The sequence below is a fragment of the Heloderma suspectum genome, chromosome 3 (genome assembly GCF_057233095.1).
Source record: "Heloderma suspectum isolate Gila_16-S chromosome 3, 16-S_ref, whole genome shotgun sequence".
Lineage (NCBI taxonomy): Eukaryota > Metazoa > Chordata > Lepidosauria > Squamata > Helodermatidae > Heloderma > Heloderma suspectum.
Window position 1 is genome coordinate 49,710,648 of NC_139460.1, and position 19,509 is coordinate 49,730,156.

The following is a 19,509-nucleotide window of genomic DNA, read 5'->3' on the forward strand; positions in this document are numbered from 1 at the left end:
GTTGCTTGCTATACATCTGTCCATGTGGAAAATGAAGCTCCAGAAGGTGGCGCTTGCGGAATATTGCTCGGCCTCATGGACTGTCCAGCATGGGGTTCCTCGGGTTGGTTTTGTCCTCCATGCTATTTAATATCTACATGAAACCACTGTGTGGGGTTATCCGGAGTTTCGCAGTATGCTCCCATAAGTACGCAGACAACTTCTTTTTGTCTTCATCAGGTGAGACTGTGGGTGTACTAGATTGGTGCTGTCATGCCTCCCCTCAAGGACTCCTCCTCAGACAAGGAACAGGTCTTACCCTACAAGGAACCAGAGGGAGAAATCCAGGAGGCACCCTGCCAGACTGCCAGTGAACAGCCAGGATTGTCTGAGATTTCACATGAGAGCTCAGACTCAACAGCAGGAGAGGGAACATCCGCCTAGCCCAAGGGAGAGATGCCGTCTGAAGAGACTAGCTCAGCTTCCTCTTCTTACATGCAACTCCCAGCTGCAATCAAGGTCTCCTCACTAGGAGGGCTTCTGAATAGCCTTGATCGGTTGCAGCTGGGGGTTGGGTGGGGTCAGATGCCTCCAAGTTTTAAAAGCCTTCCAGTGGCTCTACATCATTGCTAGAGACAAACCCTTTATCTAGCTCTGCTCTTTGTTTGCCTGATCCCTGACTTCTTGCTCTGGATTTGCAACACAGACTGCTCATGTCCCTGTTTATGGCCTGCTCCTGGTTGATCTTCCTTATCTTCCTGGCTTCCAACCTTGAAATGGTTTTGACAACATGTTATTGACACACCCCCGGCTTGGCATTCTAGACTCCACAGGAATGACCTGGCTTCCCTCGACCATCCTCATGTTCTCTTCTGGCCTTTGGCTGGCCGAACATCCAGCGCTGCTTTGCCACAGAGTAACATTCCAGAGCAGAAGAGGTGCCTGGCTGCAACAATGGACTAGATGAAGGCTAATAAACTGAAGCTCAATCCAGACAAGACTGAGATGCTGTTAGCAGGTGGTTCTTCTGACCAGATGGAAGGTATTCATCCTGTTCTGGATGGGGTTGCATTCCCCCTGGAGTAGATTCATTGCTTTGGGGTTATTCTGGAGCCATCTCTGTCAATTGAGGCTCAGGTGGCCTCGGTGGCATGGAGTGCCTTCTACCGGCTTTGGCTGGTAGCCCAGCTATGCCCCAATCTGGACAGGGACAGCCTGGCTTCAGTAGTTTATGCTCTGGTAACCTCCATGTTAGATTACTGCAATAAGCTCTACATGGGGCTGCCCTGGGGGACTGTTCCGAAGCTGCAGCTTGTGCAAAATGCAGCAGCCAGATTAATAACATGAGAAAGTCTGAGCATATAACGCCAATTCTGGTCCACTTGTATTGGCTGCCTGTACGTTTCTGAGCCCGATTTAAGGTGCTAGTTTTAATGTATAAAGCTTTACACAACTTGGAACCACACTGCCTGACAGAGCACCTCTCTGAATCTGAACCTACCCAGCCACTACGATCAACGTCAGAACCCTTCCTCTGAAGGAGGCTCAGAAGGTGGCAACAAGGGAGAGGACTTTCTCTGTGGTGGCCCCCAATTTTGGAATGCTCTCCCCACTGAGGTCTGCCTAGCACCAACACTGTCATCTTTTTGGCGCCAGGTTAAGACTGTCCTCTACTCCCAGGCATTTGACAGCATATGAATGGGGCATTTATGCCAGTTGTTTCTGTCAGGTCCAGTATCTTATTGTAACAGTTTTAGCTGTTTAAATTCTTTTAAATTTTGTATGTTAGAGATCTTAAAATATGTTTTTATTACCTTGTATTGTGGTGTGTGGTTTTTGTGAGCCCTCCAGACAGCTTTGGCTATTGGGCAGTATAGAAATGAGATTAATAACTGGTTCTGAAAACATCCGAGAAGAGTTTCTTGGTTTTGCAACGCTAAATGAACCAGATACTACCTCAATTGCCAATACAGTTATTACTGAGTTTATAAAACTTGGCTTAAATCTAGAAAAACTACATGTCCAAGGATATGATGACTGCTCTACAATGGCAGGAAAGGAAGATGGTGTGCAAGCTAAATAGAGTAGATATCCGAAAGTTGTTTTTGCCCACTGTACTGCATATAAACTCAAGTCTGGTTGTGAATGACTTGAATGCTGTACCTGAGATACAGAATTCAGTTGGCAGTTAAAGCTATCCTTAGTTTTTTTTTTTTTCTGTGAAAGTACGGAGAGATGTCTTATTCCAGCTGTGCTATTACTATGTGAAACCTGGGTTGCAAAATACAAAAGTATCAGAATCTTTCCCATTGAAAAGATTTTCGAATAGATACACATCCTAACCACTACAGCTTCAGGTAAAACACACCAGGAGGCTGCAATCAGCTGCAAGCTCAGGAACTTCCCTCTTTTGTCTTATTATAATTTCTACCTATCCGTGACACAAGCTCTCCCAGCTATTGAGCTCAATATTATGAAAGTACACAATCATGTCTGGGACCTTTTAAAAGTCATGGTCATAGAAAACATGCAGAAGAGTACTTAAAGGACATTTTTATATCGTTCAAGAATTAGCAGAAAAACTGGATATTGACTTGACCATTCCCAGACACTGTGGACAGCAGAAATTCCACTCACATTTTGGTGGTTCAACAACTGTGGAGAAATAGTTTTGGCAATCAATCTATGTGCCATACTTGGACTCAAATCATCTCGTCGCTGGAAAGCTGCTTTGCTGCAGAACGCAAGCACATTTTCAGTCTCTTCTAACTTCACCCAATACAAATGGCACAAATTACACAAAGAGTTCAAAAACAGGATTGAAAAAATAAATGAAGCGTATGAAAACTTGGAAGCAGAAGCATTCACCTGATTTGAGATATGATCAAAGAGGGAGAAACACCATGAGAAATTTGAAAATGGGTTTCTGGATTTACTAAAGCACACTGATTTGTTCCCTTCTATTCAGCAAGCATTTCTTATTGCTTTAACACTGCCTGTAACAGTGGAAAGGTCATTTAGCACAATGAGAAGCGTGAAAACCTGGTTAAGATCAACAATGACAGATAACCATTTATCTGGATTTTGCATGATGAGTGTTCATCGTGCAAAGGTTAATGTGAGCAAGCATGAAAAAATTCAGAAAGATTGACAAATTTGGATAAGACCACAGACAGTTTCTATTTCATAATACCTAATCAGCTCATTTTTCTCAGCTTCTCCTTATACATGCTGTGTTTCTACTATTGATTCTAACATACAGTTCTTTAGTTTTTTCCCAGTTCCTGGTTGTGATACAACTGAAGAAGGTTCCATTCTCATTGTTTGGACTTACTTGATGTTGACTGCATTCAGCTGTTGCTCTATAAGCTTAGACCTTTTGGTTTATTGGCATACTTCAAAAATAAAACTCCCCTTTAATGTTAGATGATATAATTTTTTGAGCAACTTCAACATTTTGAAGAGAGAATAATGAAGCAACTTGAAGTTAAGAACTTTTTTAAATATTAAAAGTTAATTTTATACATTCACATTTCTATTTTGCATGCATATGTTATATTGGTATCAATATACTTTGCCTGCCCCTGTGCAGAAAAAAATTATCTGGATGCCCATCGATCATGGCTTAATCAGCATGACATAATTGAAGGGAACAGAACCTGCAAGACTCATGGACACTAGGTAACACTGTTGTTGTTCAGTCATTAAGTTGTGCCTGACTCTTCGTGACCCCATGGACCATAGCACGCCAGGCCTTCCTGTCCTCCGCTCTCTCCTGGAGTGTGCTCAAGTTCATATTCATTGCATCGGTGATGCTATCTAACCATCTCATCCTCTGCTGTCCCCTTCTCCTTTTGCCTTCAATCTTCCCCAGCATCAGGGTCTTTTCCAATGACTTTTCTCTTCGCATTAGGTGGCCAAAATATTTGAGATTCAGCTTCAATCTCTGTGCTTCCAATGGGCAGTCAGGGTTGATTTCCTTTAGGATTGATTGATTTGACCTCCTTGCAGTCCAGGGGACTCGTAAGAGTCTTCTCCAGCACCACAGTTCGAAAGCATCCATTCTTCGGCGCTCAGCCTTCCTTACAGACCAGCTCTCACAGCCATACTTTACTACTGGGAAAACCATAGCTTTGATTAGACGGACCTTTGTTGGCAAGGTGATGTCTCTGCTTCTTACTATGCTGTCTAGGTTTGCCACAGCTTTCCTCCCAAGGAGCAAGCGTCTTTTAATTTCATGGCCACAGTCACCGTCTGCAGTGATCTTGGAGCCCAAGAAAATAACATCTGTCACTGCTTCCATTTCTTCCCCTTCTATATGCCAGGAACTGATGGGGCCTGATGCCATGATCTTGTTTTTTTAATGTTGAGTTTCAAACCAGCTTTTGCACTCTCCACTTTTACCCTCAACAAGAGGCTTAGATCCTCTTCACTTTCTGCCATTAGGGTGGTATCGTCTGCATATCTGAGGTTGTTTATAATTCTCCCAGCAATCTTAATTCCGACCTGTGATTCATCCAACCCGGCGTTTCTCATGATGTACTCTGCATATAAGTTAAATAAGCAGGGTGACAATATGCAGCCTTGTCGTATTCCTTTCCCAATTTTGAACCAATCAGTTGTTCCATGTCCGGTTCTTACTGTTGCTTCCCTCATACAGGTTTCTCAGGAGACAGGTAAGGTGGTCTGGTACTCCCATATCTTTAAGAATTTGCCACAGTTTGTTGTGATCCACAAAGTCAAAGGCTTTAGCGTAGTCAATGAAGCAGAAATTGATGTTTTTCTGGAATTCTCTTGCTTTCTCCATGATCCAGTGAATGTTGGTGATTGGATCTCTAGTTCCTCTGCCTCTTTGGAACCCAGCTTGTACTTCCGGTAGTTCTCGGTTCACATGCTGCTGAAGTCTAGCTTGTAGGATTTTGAGCATAACCTTGCTGACATGTGAAATGAGCGCAATTGTACGGTAGTTTGAACACTCTTTGGCATTGCCCTTCTTTGGAATTGGAATGTAAACTGACCTTTTCCAGTCTTGTGGCCACTGTTGAGTGTTCCAGATTTGTTGGCATATTGAGTGCAGCACTTTAACAGCATCATCTTTTAGGATTTTAAATAGCTCAGCTGGAATACTGCCATCTCCGCTAGCTTTGTTGTTAGTAATGCTTCCTAAGGCCCACTTGACTTCACTCTCTAGGATGTCCAGCTCAAGTTCAGTGACCGCACTATCATGGCTATCAGGGACTGAGATCTTTCCTGTATAGTTCTTCTGTGTACTCTTTCCACCTCTTCTTAATCTCATCTGCTTCTGTTAGGTCCCTGCCTTCTTTGTCCTTTATCATGCCCGGTGTCTTTGCACAAAACGTTCCCTGATTTTCTTGAAAAGATCTCGTCTTTCCCATTCTATTGTTTTCCTCGATTTCTTTGCATTGTTCATTTAAGAAGACCTTCTTGTCTCTCCTTGTTATTCTCTGGAACTCTGCATTCAGTTGGATATATCTTCCCCTTTCTCCCTTGCTTTTCACTTCCTTTCTTTCCTCAGCTACTTGTAAAGCCTCATCAGACAGCCACTTTGCTTTCTTGCATTTTTTTTCTTTGGGATGGATTGAGTTGCTGCCTCCTGAACAATGTTGCGGACCTCTGTCCATAGTTCCTCAGGCACTCTATGAGGTCTAATCCCTTAAATCTATTCATCACCTCCACTGTATATTCATAAGGGATATGATTTAGGTCATACCTGAATGGTTTAGTGGTTTTTCCTACGTTTTTCACCAAGAAAACCCCATGGAACGTATCACAAGGTAACACTACTTGTAACTTTATTTTTTAAAAATAAAGCTTCCTACCTACAGAATAATCTTCTGGCACCTCCTGAAATCAGCTGTTTTTGAGGAAGCCTTCCTTGGTTAACCGCCCTCAGTTTTATTGGCACTCTGATTTTTAAAGAATAATCTTAATGTTTCTTTTTTATCTTTTGTTCATTTTATCTCTTCTTGTTAACCACTCCAGAATCTGTTTAGATGTGGAGCAGTATACAAATATTGTAAATAAATAATAATCATGTTCACTTGTTTTTGCTGAGAAGTGAGGCATCTGCATCAGAAAGCCAACTCTCCAACACAAACTCTTAGGGCTTTCACCAGTGCAGTTGTGCAGATAAAGCCCCATTAACTGATCCATGCTAATTTATTTTGAGCAGCTGTGTGGATGACAATGGATCATAGTAATCTTATACACACTACAATTCACTGTAATGTTGTTTCTACTGGCACCAGTGGAGCTTCGTTCCTAATGTAAATAGCATCTATTTACATTTGGAGGACCACACATTCCTCACTCCTGGTTTAAGGCATATAATCCCACTTCTACAGCCTATGGCCTAAAGCAAGGATGGCGAACATGTAAGTCCATGTTGTTGGACCACAACTCCTGTCAGCCCCAGCTAGCATAGCCAAAAAAAGGGCTGATGGGAGTTGCAGTCCAACAATATCTGGAAGGCTACACATTCCCCATGCCTATCCTAAAGCAAGCTCACTTGTTTAGGAATTTCTCTCCAGGGGTTGGGGTGGCCAAGGAAGAGATGTGTGCACATATAGAAGGCAATAGAGCTTTGCAATCTATTAAGGAAATACACACACACACACACACACACACACCACAAGAAGACTGAAGTTGAGAGAGTTGTAAAATGTGACTTTTTTATTTAGTGACAGGTGCTTATAGTATAAACTATCACATATTTGACTGACCAAATAACAACATGAAAGACTTTTTTCATGCACAGACTGGGGTACAATCTAGCAAATGCTTCTGCACAAGTCCCATTGAAACTAAGGGGAGTCATACAATGCGGCTTCCATTAATTTAACTGGTACTTGAGATATTGGACATATTGATAGTATATTGTACCTCGCCAAGGTTTAAAGTTTCTTAATTTCACTTGGAAATACTTACTAGAGCAATTCCCATATTGTGTATGACACAGTATACACAATAATGTATAACAATAAAGAGCTGTTGGGAATTAACTTCTTGCAGTGAGCTGGTGTGCTACACACACACACTTCTGCTGTGTGTGTTGTATCACCAAGCCTAACAGCCAAATGGCAGGTTGACATTGGGTGTATTTAGCACTACTTTGTTTACATCACACAAGACTATCAAGGAAATGCAATGCACAATAATTCAGCCCATCTCCCAGATATGCCTGATCCTGCCATAGCTATATCTATCCTTTTGTGGGAGAAATAATGGTAAACATGTAAATAAATATTACTCTGCTTGGATATGCGCACACTAGTAAATTAGTAGATGGCAAAACAGAAAGACACCAGTTCTAGTATCGTCTTGCCATGTCACTAATTGAAATAAAACACACACTAAACTCAATAAGATTCATTTCTTCATGCTTACAAGAGTTGCTTACTTTACTTTCAGGGTCTTTCCTTTTCACTGAATAAATACTATGTGAAAACTAATAAACCTAGGTCATCCTAGTTCCTTTCCCAGGCCAAGCAGTCATCAGCTTTGTCCTGTTTTGACATATGACTATTATTCTTGAACAAAAAGGTGGTCATGACTTTTTACAGTATGACCAACTGAGGAATTCCTAAGAATACAGTATCAGCTTGACCATCTAAGTTCTTCCTTAGTAAATTCTGGTGTCAACACATGTATCTTATTTAAACAACGAGTATATTTACCATGTAAAGCAGTCATTTTTCAGAGCAAGCTGAGTCACTAAATCAATGAGTGATTTCATGAAGTCAAGGTCTCTCCCTATGCAGGTATGTTCAGTAGCGACCATCTTACCTCCGCTCCTTTTGAGTGAGTTTTAATAGGCTTTAAAACTTAACCTGATCCTATGCATATTTACTCAGAAATAAGTCCCACGGTGTTAACTGGAACTTACTCGTAACTAAATGTCCATAGGATTGGACTACATTATCTCAAGACTCCCCATGAGATATTTGGCCCTTTAGGAGTAAGGAAACTAAGGCACAGAGAATGAAATAGTCTACTCAACACTGCAAAGTGAATGAATAGTACAGAACAAGCAACCCTGTTACTGGTTCACAGACTCTTCTCCCCTCAGTCCAATGGACAAGAAGAGTCATACCAGCAGAAATGCATATGCTGGGCAGAGAACAGCACTGAGTTCGCTACCTCATAAATGAAAACAACCTGAATTTGACTGTTTTCCACATATTACCGCTAATCTCAATTTTGTTTCTTACCCACCGCCAAGGGAAACGAGCAAGTAAAAGAGAAATGTTGAGGGACTGAAAGTGATTATGTATGGAAAACAATAAAAAAAGCCCCAAGAAGCATAGTTTACCTCCCATGAAGAAATAAAGAATGGGACCAGAAAAGAGCACATAAGCAGATGGAACAAAGATTTTTCATCACTGACAAGGCAAGGGATGAGGGGTGATTAAGATAGCATATGCTACACAAATATGTACTCTTTAAGTTAAAACACCAATAACTTAAAATTACATTTCTAACACATTTGCAGCAGCCCATTAAGGTGTTGTAAATTCATTTACTAGCACTTTATACAAGAAACATGTGGATTTACCCACTCTAAGGTTGTAATCAATATATCTGTTCTTTTTTTAATTGGAGGCAACTTCTATAGACTATCAAGAATGTGGTGCTGTGCAGTTTAAATGCATTACCCCATTAATATCTAGCCTGCTTAAAAACTACAAAGTCAAAACTGGTAGAAAGCAGGCAGAATAGGATCCCATGTCTATCTGTACTTGCCAAAATTATTCAACACTTGCTTCAATTGCTTTCAAGTCTGCAAAATATTTAATTTTCTATAGACGAGAAAAAGCATCTCTCACCTTTCTAAGTAAAGACAGACATTAAGCATCTGATGAAAGTAATAATACCATGCAATATGTTAGAGAGGAATCATAATCAATATGCTCCATCTTATGCATTGCATGAAACAGGGTCCTTCTATAACAAAAGACTATGTTAAAACAATGTTCTTAGAAGCTGTTTGAGCTTACGAGTGTGTCTTGTTTTTCCAAAACTTTCCAAGCTTTCTTGAAATGCTGTATGCTTCAAAATAATTGCTGCTGATTTGGGGGCTTATTCTCCAATGTCAGTTAACTCCAGTTCCTAACCAGTTTATCACTAGTTCTGAGCACATATGAAACAGAGAAACAATGAAAACATATGCAAAACTTTTAAATTAGCCCAGACCCACCCTTGGCTACAGAAATATTAGCCAGACATCCAAATAGATCATATCCAGCAAGTAGTGAAATCTTCAGTGGTAATGGCCAAGAAGTTATATGGTCTCCAGAACAAGGTCTGTTTCAAGTTCACCCAATTGTGGAGATTCCACTTAAGTGTCTTCTGGTGCCGCTGCAGATTCAGGACACAAATTCTCTGGAAACTCCAGTTTCTCACAAACATTTTCTTTGACTGGTAAATACTGAGCAATCTCATTAGGATCCGTGAACAGTGGTGGAGGAACATGCTTAAAACAAAACAAAACAAATAGAGACAATTATGTAGAATAAAGCCAAAAAGAGAAAAAGTACTTCCAACCACAGTCAAGGTTGCATTGCTTCGGCAGTTGGCCAAGAGCTCATTTGCACAGCTAAAGCTAGTGCACCAACTGTGCCCGTTCCTGGAAAGGTCAGATCTGGTCACTATGACACATGTCTTAGTTACATTCCATTTGGGCTGCTGTAACATGCTCTATATCGGGCTCTCTTTAAAAGGGGTTTGAAAACTTCAGAATGATGCAGCCAAACTATTGACTGGGACAGGTTATGGGGGGCATGTGACTCCCTCGTTACAACAACTTTACAGGCTGCTGGTCCATTTCTGGGCTTAATTGAAAGTGCTGGTTATGAGCTATAAAGTCCCATACAACCTGGGACTATGCTAATTGAAAGGCTGCATTCTCCCATATGAGGCTGCCCAGATTTTAAGATTATCGGGAGTGGCCCTTCTCTCTGTCTCACTATTATCAGAGGCACACTTAGGAGGAAGATGAGAAAGGGCCTGCTCCGTGGTTTCTCCCAGGCTCTGGAACTCCCTGCCAAAGGAAGCCAAGCTACCTCTGTTGTCCTTCTGCAGAGGCAGCAAAGACATTTTTTGTGAAAAGGGCAAATTCTATCTTGGGGATCATTTGGCAGTTTTATTTTAGCTTCTTTGCCTATCTCATATAGCGCTTATACAAACATGTAGTGCAATCACACTTGGAATACTGTGTACAGTTCTGGTCACTGCACCTCAAGAAGGATATTGTAGAGCTGGAAAAGGTGCAGAAGCGGGCAACCATCATCATCAGGGGGCTGGAGCAACTCCCTTGTGAGGAAAGATTACGTTTGGGGCATCTTAGCTTAGAAAAAAGGCAAGTAAAGGGACACATGATAAGCGTATACAATTATGCATGTAGTGAAGAAAGTGGATATGGAGAAGCTTCTCTCTCTCTCTCTCTCATATAATACTAGTACTCGGGGTCATCCCATGAAGCTGAATGGTGGGAGATTCAGGACAGATAGAAGTAATTCTTACAGCACGTAGCCAAACTGTGGAATTTGCTACCAAAAGTTGTAACGATGGCTACCAATCTAGACAGCTTTAAAAACGGATTAGACAAATTCATGATAATGGTATCAATGGCTATTTGTCATGATGGCTATATATTCCTTCCATTATCAGAGGCAGTATGCTAGAGTTGCTAGGCAACACAAGCAGGAGTGTGGTACTGCCTTCATGTCCTACTTGTGGGCTTCCCATAGGCATCTAGTTGGCCACTGTGGGAACAGAATGCTAGACTAGAGAGGCCTTTGTTCCGATCCAGCAGGACTTTTCTTACTTTCTTATTTCCATTCAGACAGGCTTTTGACATCTACACTGGTTTGCTGCTGGAATAAGTTTTAATCTGGTTGGTGTTATTTCTTACTGATATGTTTGTTGTAATATTATTTTATCTGTTTTTTGTGTAGCTGCCTTCAGTGCTATTTTTAGTAGAAAGGTAGGATAGAAATTTAATAAATAAATGTTTGTGTACGCCTTTTAACTTTACTTAAAATCTGCTTCCAAGTTATTACCTCCCCTCCATCCCATAACCAGACAGCTTGAGAAATATGGAACATGTCCTGAATAAATAGAAATCTGGAAACTAAGGTGTTTTACCCTGGAGACTAAACCATATAAAAATAAGAGCCTGGGCAAACAAGAAGCAGGACCTAACAAGGCGCTTCCGCCCCACCGATTCTTTTCTGCCCAGCCAATTCCCTTCCACAAGTGGTGGGTCCCACTGACTGCATTGCGCAAGTAGGACCCACCGCTTACACAGAGATTTAGTGCTTCCCAGGGGAAGCCCTGAAATGAGCAGAAACGGTAGTTTCTGGAAGGAGGCAGGTTAGCAGAGTTCCCTTATTTGAGCACCGCCAACCTGCCTCCTTCCAGAAACAAGCATTTCTGCTCATTTCAGATTGCCCTGGAAGTGCTAAATCACTGTTGCGCAAGTTGCAGGCGCTGTCTGTGCAATGCAATTGGTGGGGCAGAAAAGAATAGGTGGGAGCGTAAGTGTACCATTGGTTTCTGCCCAAGATCTTATATTAAATTTAAAGGGCTAAATTACATGCATGAGATAATACAAGAAATCAAATACAATTCCAGTGGTATGGGGTGGAGGGAGTTTGACCTTTTGAAATAATCAATTAATTGGTACATGAGATAAGGTATACCCTACTAGCAATCTGAAAGGTATGATTTTCATGGGATGTAGATTGTGACACTTATTTACTGCGCTGTCTGGACAGTGAGGCAACCATATTACTAGTTCTATGAAGTCAGGTAGAACATTACCACATTCCAGATTTTTCCACCATGCTATAAGGGAAAATCTATTTCTTTATAACAGCTGAAGACATTTTAGACAAAGGACTCTGTTCAAGAGCAAGAAAATAGAGTAAAAAGCAAGATGTTTGCTAACTAGCCATTCTTTTGTAGTTTCCTGTTCATATGATTCCCCCTTCCCTTTGCGCCCGCCTATTTTAAATTAGGGCTGGCCAATAAGTGTCTTTTCCTTAATTAATCTTAAATACATGACACTACTGGAAATATCTTCTGAATTGCTAAATGTTTGTCAGTGGCTTTTCCTTACTGTTAATTTTATTTCTCTGGCAAAAACTCAGTAAACACTCAGTAAATTTGCCAGTGCCTTATCACAAATTTGCACCAGGAAGTTACCAACTCGGACAAAGTAAAGAAAAAAAATCAATCATGCTTGAAGTGTTAATACCTTTAAACTTGATATTTTGCTTTCCCTAGAGGTGTATTCCCTCAACATGTAGCATTTGTTGGCCTAAGAAAGAAAAGAAATGAGTGTAATTTCATACAGTGGTACAAAAATCTACATGCAGCCATAGCTTAAGTAATTCTAATTTAATATAGTGATTAAAACAATGTCAGTTCAACACAGAGGGCTGGATCTGAGAAGGTGTTTCCCCCCGTAAATGGCCTTCTATTGCATCCAGCGTTAAAAAAAACACCTCTTTCCAGTGAAGATGTTGAGCTATTGACATTAGTCTATAAATATGAATAAATAATGAACCAATCATGTTTTTCCCAACAGTATCGTTGCTGAAGTGTTATATATTACACAGAATGTATGGATCCAGCTGTCATCTTGAATCTCGCAAGACCAATATAGAAATAATACTTTGGTAGTACTTCCGTATATCTGGTGGGTCAAATGAACTATTTTGCCTAGTTTAACAGACATTGGGCCATATCCAATTTTAGTCTAATTTAAGTCCCATTCATTTAAATGGGTCTACTCTAAGTAGGACCAACATTGGATAAAATCCATTGTTCTAATGCAGCATGGAGAGAATCTGAATAATGTTATGGCATTTCTGCTAGAATAATGTGTAGAAATTAAAATACTGATGGGCCACACATCTCTTCCAGTGAGGAATGCTGTATGGGGACAAAAAAAACGGTGCAGAGAAGTCCATAGAAGGCCTTCCTGAGAGTACAGAAACCTATTCAAACTAGATAGGCAATTACAAAGAAATAGTAAGTCACTGGCCTGGTTTGCACATAATGGGGTTGTTCACACAACCCGACAGCCCACCGTGGGTTATATAACTGCCATTTTGAATATGCAACCATCACTCAGGTGTTGTCATGTCATGCAAACGTAGTGAGCGTGGATTATGCAAGGGTTAAACCCCCGAGTGGGGGGTTGCATAGTCAGCCTGGCACCCACAGGTGCCACAGCTAATCATGGGTTAAATAACCCAAGGTCAACCCTTGGTTTATTTAACCCATGATTTGTTGCCCTACCCAGGGTTTGTCTGGCAGGTGATCAAAGAAACCATGGTTTGTTTTCTCAATCCTTAGGTTATTTGTTTTTCTCCTCTTTCATCCACTCCCTCCCTATATCCCAAAACCCTCTGCAGCACCATAATACTAGCATGTAAAGCAGCTGTGTGGGGTTTTTTTTTACCACTCTTGCCCGCCCTCTGTAATCTGGCGAAACAACCCATAAACAGCCCATGGTTCTAGGTTCACAGGTAACAACAACCCATGGTTTAAACAATCCAGACTTCACAACCCAACAACCATGGGTTCTCTTCCTGGGTTATTCATGGTTAACAAACCATTGTTTATTAGTGTGCTTGCGTTCACACATCACAACAACACGGGATTCAATAACCCAAACCATGGATTAGTGTTATGTGCCAACCAGGGCATTACCTTTCACCTATGATACTACTATACTAAAAGCCATATACATACAAACAAGTAATAGCATATGGCACCTCCCTTCTAAACACTAAAGATTATCCCAATTCTTTTATGGCCTACGGAACAAAAAAACATATTAAGACTTCCTTACCTCATGGTAAAGCCTGGTATCATTCATCCTGATAAGCACACCATCAACTCGCAAGAAAAACCTCAACAGCACAAAGAAACTTGAAGGCATTACCCTCTGTCAGAAACAATAAGAATAATTTGTACTTGCACATATCTGCAACATTTTACCCTAACAAGTCTTTAAAAAAAAAAAAAAGGTAAAGGTATCCCCAACCAGTCGCGTCCGACTCTAGGGTGTGGTGCTCATATCCATTTCTAAGCTGAAGAGCCAGCGCTGTCCGAAGACGCTTCTGTGGTCATGTGGCCGGGATGACTGAACACCAAGGTGCACAGAATGCAGTTACCTTTCCCGCCAAAGCGGTACCTATTTATCTACTTGCAATTTCTTGCTTTCGAACTGCTAGGTTGGCAGGAGCTGGGACTGAAGACGGGAGCTCACTCCGTCATGCAGCACTCAGGTCTCGAACTGCTGTCCTGCCGACCTTCCAGTCTGCAGTTCAGCGTCTTAACCACTAAGCCACCGCGTCCCCAACAAGTCTTTGCCTAGTTTATAAAAATTGGTGCATGTTTTAGAAGCCTGCATTAGTGTCATTAATAGCATCTTGCCTGTAGCAACGAGACAGGCAATCTTTATAGAAGTTCATTCTTGAATATCATGTAGGCACAAATTAACACCATACATAATTGAAGAGCCAAAGTAGGAAAAAATTGAGAGCTACTAAGTTTTGCAAAACTGTTTGCATTCTTTTCAATACTGAAAGCCATCTTAATTGAACTGCAGTGTGATGTTAAAAAGCGGGAAAGTACTGTACAACAAACACTTCAGTTTAAGTATGTATCCTTCTTCTACAAAGAAACTGTTACACAAAAATAAACCTTAACTAAAGTCTGCACTGTTCTCAATTTGAATACAAAGTCTTACAAAATGACTGCAATGCAAAAAAAGTTTTCTATGTTACAGAACAGAGAAACATAGCAGTTGGCAAGTATGCCCTTGCCAACTACAAGTTAATATCACCAGCATATAACTCCCACTGAATCAGATGGGAGTTTGCAACCTCATCATCTTGTCTTATCCCCAAAAAAATTTGTGAACCGCCCAGAGAGCTTCGGCTATTGGGCGGTATAGAAATAAATAAATAAATAAATAATATCTCATGAGCTAGTTCTTTCCTATTCCAATGTCTTAAGCAAAGCACAAGTCAGGATGGAGATTGCTGCCAGGCCATTAGGGCTTCAATATAATCCTGAGCTTCTGTTAGTCCTCAGGCTTCCCTGTAACTCAAATTGGGGGGGGGGGGGGGAGAGACTAATTGACATTATCATTTGTTACTGGGATATTATTAAAGCAGTGCTTTAAGAAGTTTGTGTGGTTGAATTCCTCAGTTACTTTAGCTTGGAAAAAAATACTGAAAATGAAGATTTGCAGACTGCATCTTTCTGCTTTTTTCTTCAAACTCTAAAAATGTTATCTACTGTGAGATACAACACATACAAAAGTGATTGAACTCACTATTTTTACACTCAGGCTTGAAACTCCATGATCATGAAGCTCATCTTCAAACAGTAGCACTTCCTCAAAAAACATGATCTGTTCCCTGGCCTTTAGTTTCTCTGTATCTATGTGTTCTGTTGTGGTGGAAACCTAGAAAAAAGCACAAAAGGTTAAAAGCTGTATTTTCTTACAAAAATGCTCCTCAGCACTTAACAGTTTTATACTTACAAGGTACTCAACCATCAAGAGAATTCAAAACATACCTTTAACTTTAATGTATCACCTAGCAGAGTTCCTTTGTAGTCTGTTGTATAGGTCCAGTCATATGGTTTAACAACTTCCTTTGTATGTTCAGGCTCAGACCTCAAGGAAAAAGATAGACTGCTGTTAAGCATTTAGATTCAGAACCAGACAGAGCTTATTTCTTATAACATTTAGAGTGGTGTTCTGTGTAAATACTTGGGCATCCGTAAACAAGTAGAGATTTTAAAGTTCAGCAAAAAAATTGTCAACTGTATAAAATTGTGCTTTGTTTATTCCAGATCATGCAGAAGTATAGTGTAACATTATATCCTGTTTCTATGCTCAAGTTTGTTGGCTATAGAAATTAATGTATAACTTAGCTTTCTGCCATTTCTACTTGCTATTATGCCAAAGGCCGTAATACTATGCAAATTGACCTTGGAATAAATTCCGTTTACACTACTTGGACAGAAATAATAAGCATAGGATCACGCTTTAGCTCTTCAAAATGTACAGACTGCTGACAAATGTGTCAATTAAACAGAATAAAATTCATTTTAGGCATAAACATAATTGATTCTTCCATTTATGCTATCTAATGCACCCAAGCAATGACGTATGTACAAGACTGTATGCACTTCTGAGAATTTTGCATTTACAATCAGTCTTGCATTATGATCTCAAAAGCCATAAATCTGGAAGGGAAATATGTACAAGTCTTATTTCTTCATGTAAGGGGGAAAGAAAGAGGATTAAATGATTGTCAAGATCACACACCAAATGAATGACACAAATAAGTACAGATCAGAAATAAACTTCAGTTGTGCCCAACTGTACTAATTTCTCTTATCTTAGGTAGATGAAGAGACATTCTTATTACCTGCTTTCCTGCCATTCCTCTGCACAAGCAACCTTAACCATTCCTTGTGAGTTATTTACACATCTTAAAGCATCAGTTGCATTGAACTCAATTCCAAAGCAAGATTCATGCTGAATTCTTAAGACATTGTCTCCAAACATCATTTCTGGAACACAAGGAATGTGTAACTCTTCAGCTAATCTGCATGGAAACAAGGAAGGTTCATCACTTTGGAACTATTTCTCACTGATTACATGAATTTAAATAAATTTAAGGTCTCTTTTGCTGTGCAGAGTATTCTGTCATATCTAATACGAAGTCAATTCAATTTGGCCATAGGATTGGTCCCTCTGTATATGAACACAACAAACAAGTATTTAGGATCATTGCACACCAGCATTTATGGAACAATTTACTACAAACTGGTTAGCATGCAAAGCAACCCTTAGAAAATTAACTATGAACACTGAAAAGCTGATTGGAAACACTTTAGCATGGTGAGACTGATCAGATGAACCAGTCATTTTGCAGTAGACTTTGTAGCATAATAATGTAATCATGTAAAGATCTGCCACTGTGTAAGCCTAAAAAGCATCATGCATGGGAAGGACTACTCAGACTAGATATTCTTATTCCATTGCTAACTTTGAAGACCAGCGACCATATCACAAATTAGACGTTGCAGAGGTTTTTTCACTTAAGACGCCTCTTATCTCCTGCCTGTAACAGATTTTAAATATTTTGCATATTTGGAAGGGCAGGAAATTACAAGAAAACAAGGGCTGAAGGTCTGGGCTGCCATACACAGGGGGACACCTTACATCAGCCTTCCACAACCTGGTGCCCTCCTTGGGGGTTAGACAAATTCCTGGAGAAGTCTGTCAATGGCTACTAGGCTTGATGGCTATGTGCTACCTCCAGTACTAGAAGTGGTATGCCTACATATGCCAGTTCATGGGCAATATGGGTGGGAGAGTGCTGTTACACTCGTGTCCTGTTTGTAGGTTTCCCCTGGGCAGCTGGTTGACCACTATGTGATCAGAATGCTGGACTAGGTGGACCCTTGGTCTGATCCAGCATGGCTCTTATGTTCTTAGATATTTTGGACTACAACTCCCAGGATTCCTGACCACTGGCCATGCCAGTTGGGGCTAATGGGTAAGTCCCAAAACACCTGGAGAGCACAAGGTTAGAGAAGGCTGCCTCACATCCATGCACTTCAGCTACAAATAAAGTTTTCCTCATGGCCATAAAACACAGGCAGGTGCCTTTTAGCGAGGCAGACCCCTGGTCCATCTAGCCCAGTACTGCCAACAATGACTGGCAGCAGTTCTCTAGGGTTTCAGGCTGGAGTTTTCCATGGAGATGTTGGGGAGTGTAATGGTAAGATCCACGCAAGTCCATCAATAAAGCAACAACACCGACTTCAAAGGAGCCAGCCTTGCTCCTGTAAACGAAGGGCCGGGCCGCTGCAGAGATACAGGCTCCCAGCGGCTCTTGGGGAGCTCGTCTGCCGCCCCCCGCGCCACCGCCCTCGGGGCGCGGGAGCCGAGCTCAAGGCGGTGCCGATCCAAGAGCCCACAGGCCCCTGAGGGGGGCTCCCCGAGCGTCTCCAGCAGCCCCGCTCACTCGCACCTCTCGGCATCGGCCGACTTGATGATGTGGGTCCGAGCAGCCGTCAGCTTCCACGGCCCGAAGGTGAAGTCGCGCCGGCTGCTCTTGAAAACGGGCATCATGATGGCGGCGGCAGCGCAGCGAGCATCGAGAGAAAGGCTTCCGCGGGTGTTTACAGGAGCAAAGGCCAAAACAGGCGCCTCGGGAGGAAACCGCCACAAGCTTCCCGCCCCAAGACAGCCGCCGCCACGGGAAGCAAACGGACAAGCCCCGTTTCCGCTTCCGGGCTCCTCAACGGGTGGACGGGCAGAGACTGCTGCAGTCTGAATGGTTTTCTACCGAGACTTCCGGTTCCTGTTTGTAATCGGGGAAAGCCCTCCATGTGCGGGGCAAAGGCTTAGGGCTTAGTGTGGAAAACTCACGTAAGGCAGGCAGGGGTTAAAGGCTCCTTTTCGTGGCCGTGCTTTGGAATAATTGTGTTCCCTCCCCTCCTCCCCCGCCAAAAAAAAAAGGTGGGAAAGAAGCTAAACAAGAATGAGTTCGTTTGTTTTTCCTGGCAGGTCTTGCACTTTTCTTTTGACGGAGCTTCTGTGCTTTTAAATGCCTCATAAAAAAAAAAAGAAATTCGACAGAGGGCGTACAGTGATGACAGCTGAATTTCAATCTGCGATCTCATTTTGAAATAGTTCAAGGGTGTAACTCACATGCTCCTTTTCCTTGTGGTGTAATCATGCAAGGAAAGAGATAGAAAGCAGGGTACACAGGGTGAAACAACAACAAAAAGAGGAGGGCTCTGTGTCTTTAAAGGCTGTGACAGGCAGAAATTCAACAGCTGCATTCTTTCCCCGTAATGGAGATACGGGTAATAGGGAAAGTAGCACAGGCTGAATTTCTGTCTTTTAAAAATTTATAAAAAGAATCCTACTAGATCAGTCCAGAGGCCTATTAATCCAATATTTTGTTCCCATAGCAGCCAATAGATGCCAACAGAAAGCCCAAAGCAGGACATGAGTGCAACAGCACCATCCTGCTCATGTTCCCCAGCAACTGATATTGAGGGGCATACTACCCCTGATACCTGAAGTCATACATAGACATCATGACTAGTAGCCATTGATAGCCTAATTGCCTTGGATTTTAACTTTCATTTAAAAAATAAACCTCTCACCTTTTTTACTTGTGGAACTATAAGAGAAATGTGCTGTCAGAATGCTACCCAGCTGCTCACTAAGAAGTAGGTTCATTCCATGAAACTGATTAATGGGAGATTCAGGACAGATAAAAGGATCTTCTTCATACAGCACATAGTTAAACTATAGAATTCGATGCCAAAGGGTGTAGTGATGGTCACCAATTTCGAAGGCTTTAAACAGGGATTAGACATGTTCAAGGAAGATAAGACCATCAGCTAGTCCTGAAGGCTCCATGCTTCCTCCAGTATCAGAGGCAGAGT

General features: G+C 41.5%; 1 protein-coding gene and 1 pseudogene across 1 annotated transcript; one reads left to right on the forward strand and one right to left on the reverse strand.

The window, feature by feature from the left end:
• The first annotated feature begins 1,858 nt into the window (after positions 1-1,858).
• LOC146349652 (zinc finger MYM-type protein 1-like) lies at positions 1,859-3,176 on the forward strand (annotated as a pseudogene).
• Positions 3,177-6,643: 3,467 nt separating this feature from the next.
• TIPRL (TOR signaling pathway regulator) lies at positions 6,644-18,328 on the reverse strand. Its single transcript, XM_084843174.1, has 7 exons — positions 18,078-18,328; positions 16,464-16,643; positions 15,604-15,703; positions 15,359-15,490; positions 13,865-13,960; positions 12,260-12,322; positions 6,644-9,472 (listed from the first exon to the last, which is right to left on the reverse strand). Exons 1-7 carry the CDS (start codon positions 18,176-18,178, stop codon positions 9,338-9,340), a joined length of 807 nt encoding a protein of 268 aa, XP_084699300.1. The 5' UTR covers positions 18,179-18,328; the 3' UTR covers positions 6,644-9,337.
• Between the last annotated feature and the right edge of the window lie 1,181 nt (positions 18,329-19,509).

Excerpts from the sequence above, each read along its gene's own strand:
- TIPRL (XM_084843174.1), bottom strand. The coding sequence starts at position 18,178 with ATGATGCCCGTTTTCAAGAGCAGCCGGCGCGACTTCACCTTCGGGCCG. Across the intron at positions 16,644-18,077 it reads AAGTCGGCCGATGCCGAGAG|ATTAGCTGAAGAGTTACACA; the intron begins GTGCGAGTGAGC and ends GTTTCCATGCAG. Across the intron at positions 15,491-15,603 it reads GTGATACATTAAAGTTAAAG|GTTTCCACCACAACAGAACA; the intron begins GTATGTTTTGAA and ends GCTTTTTTCTAG.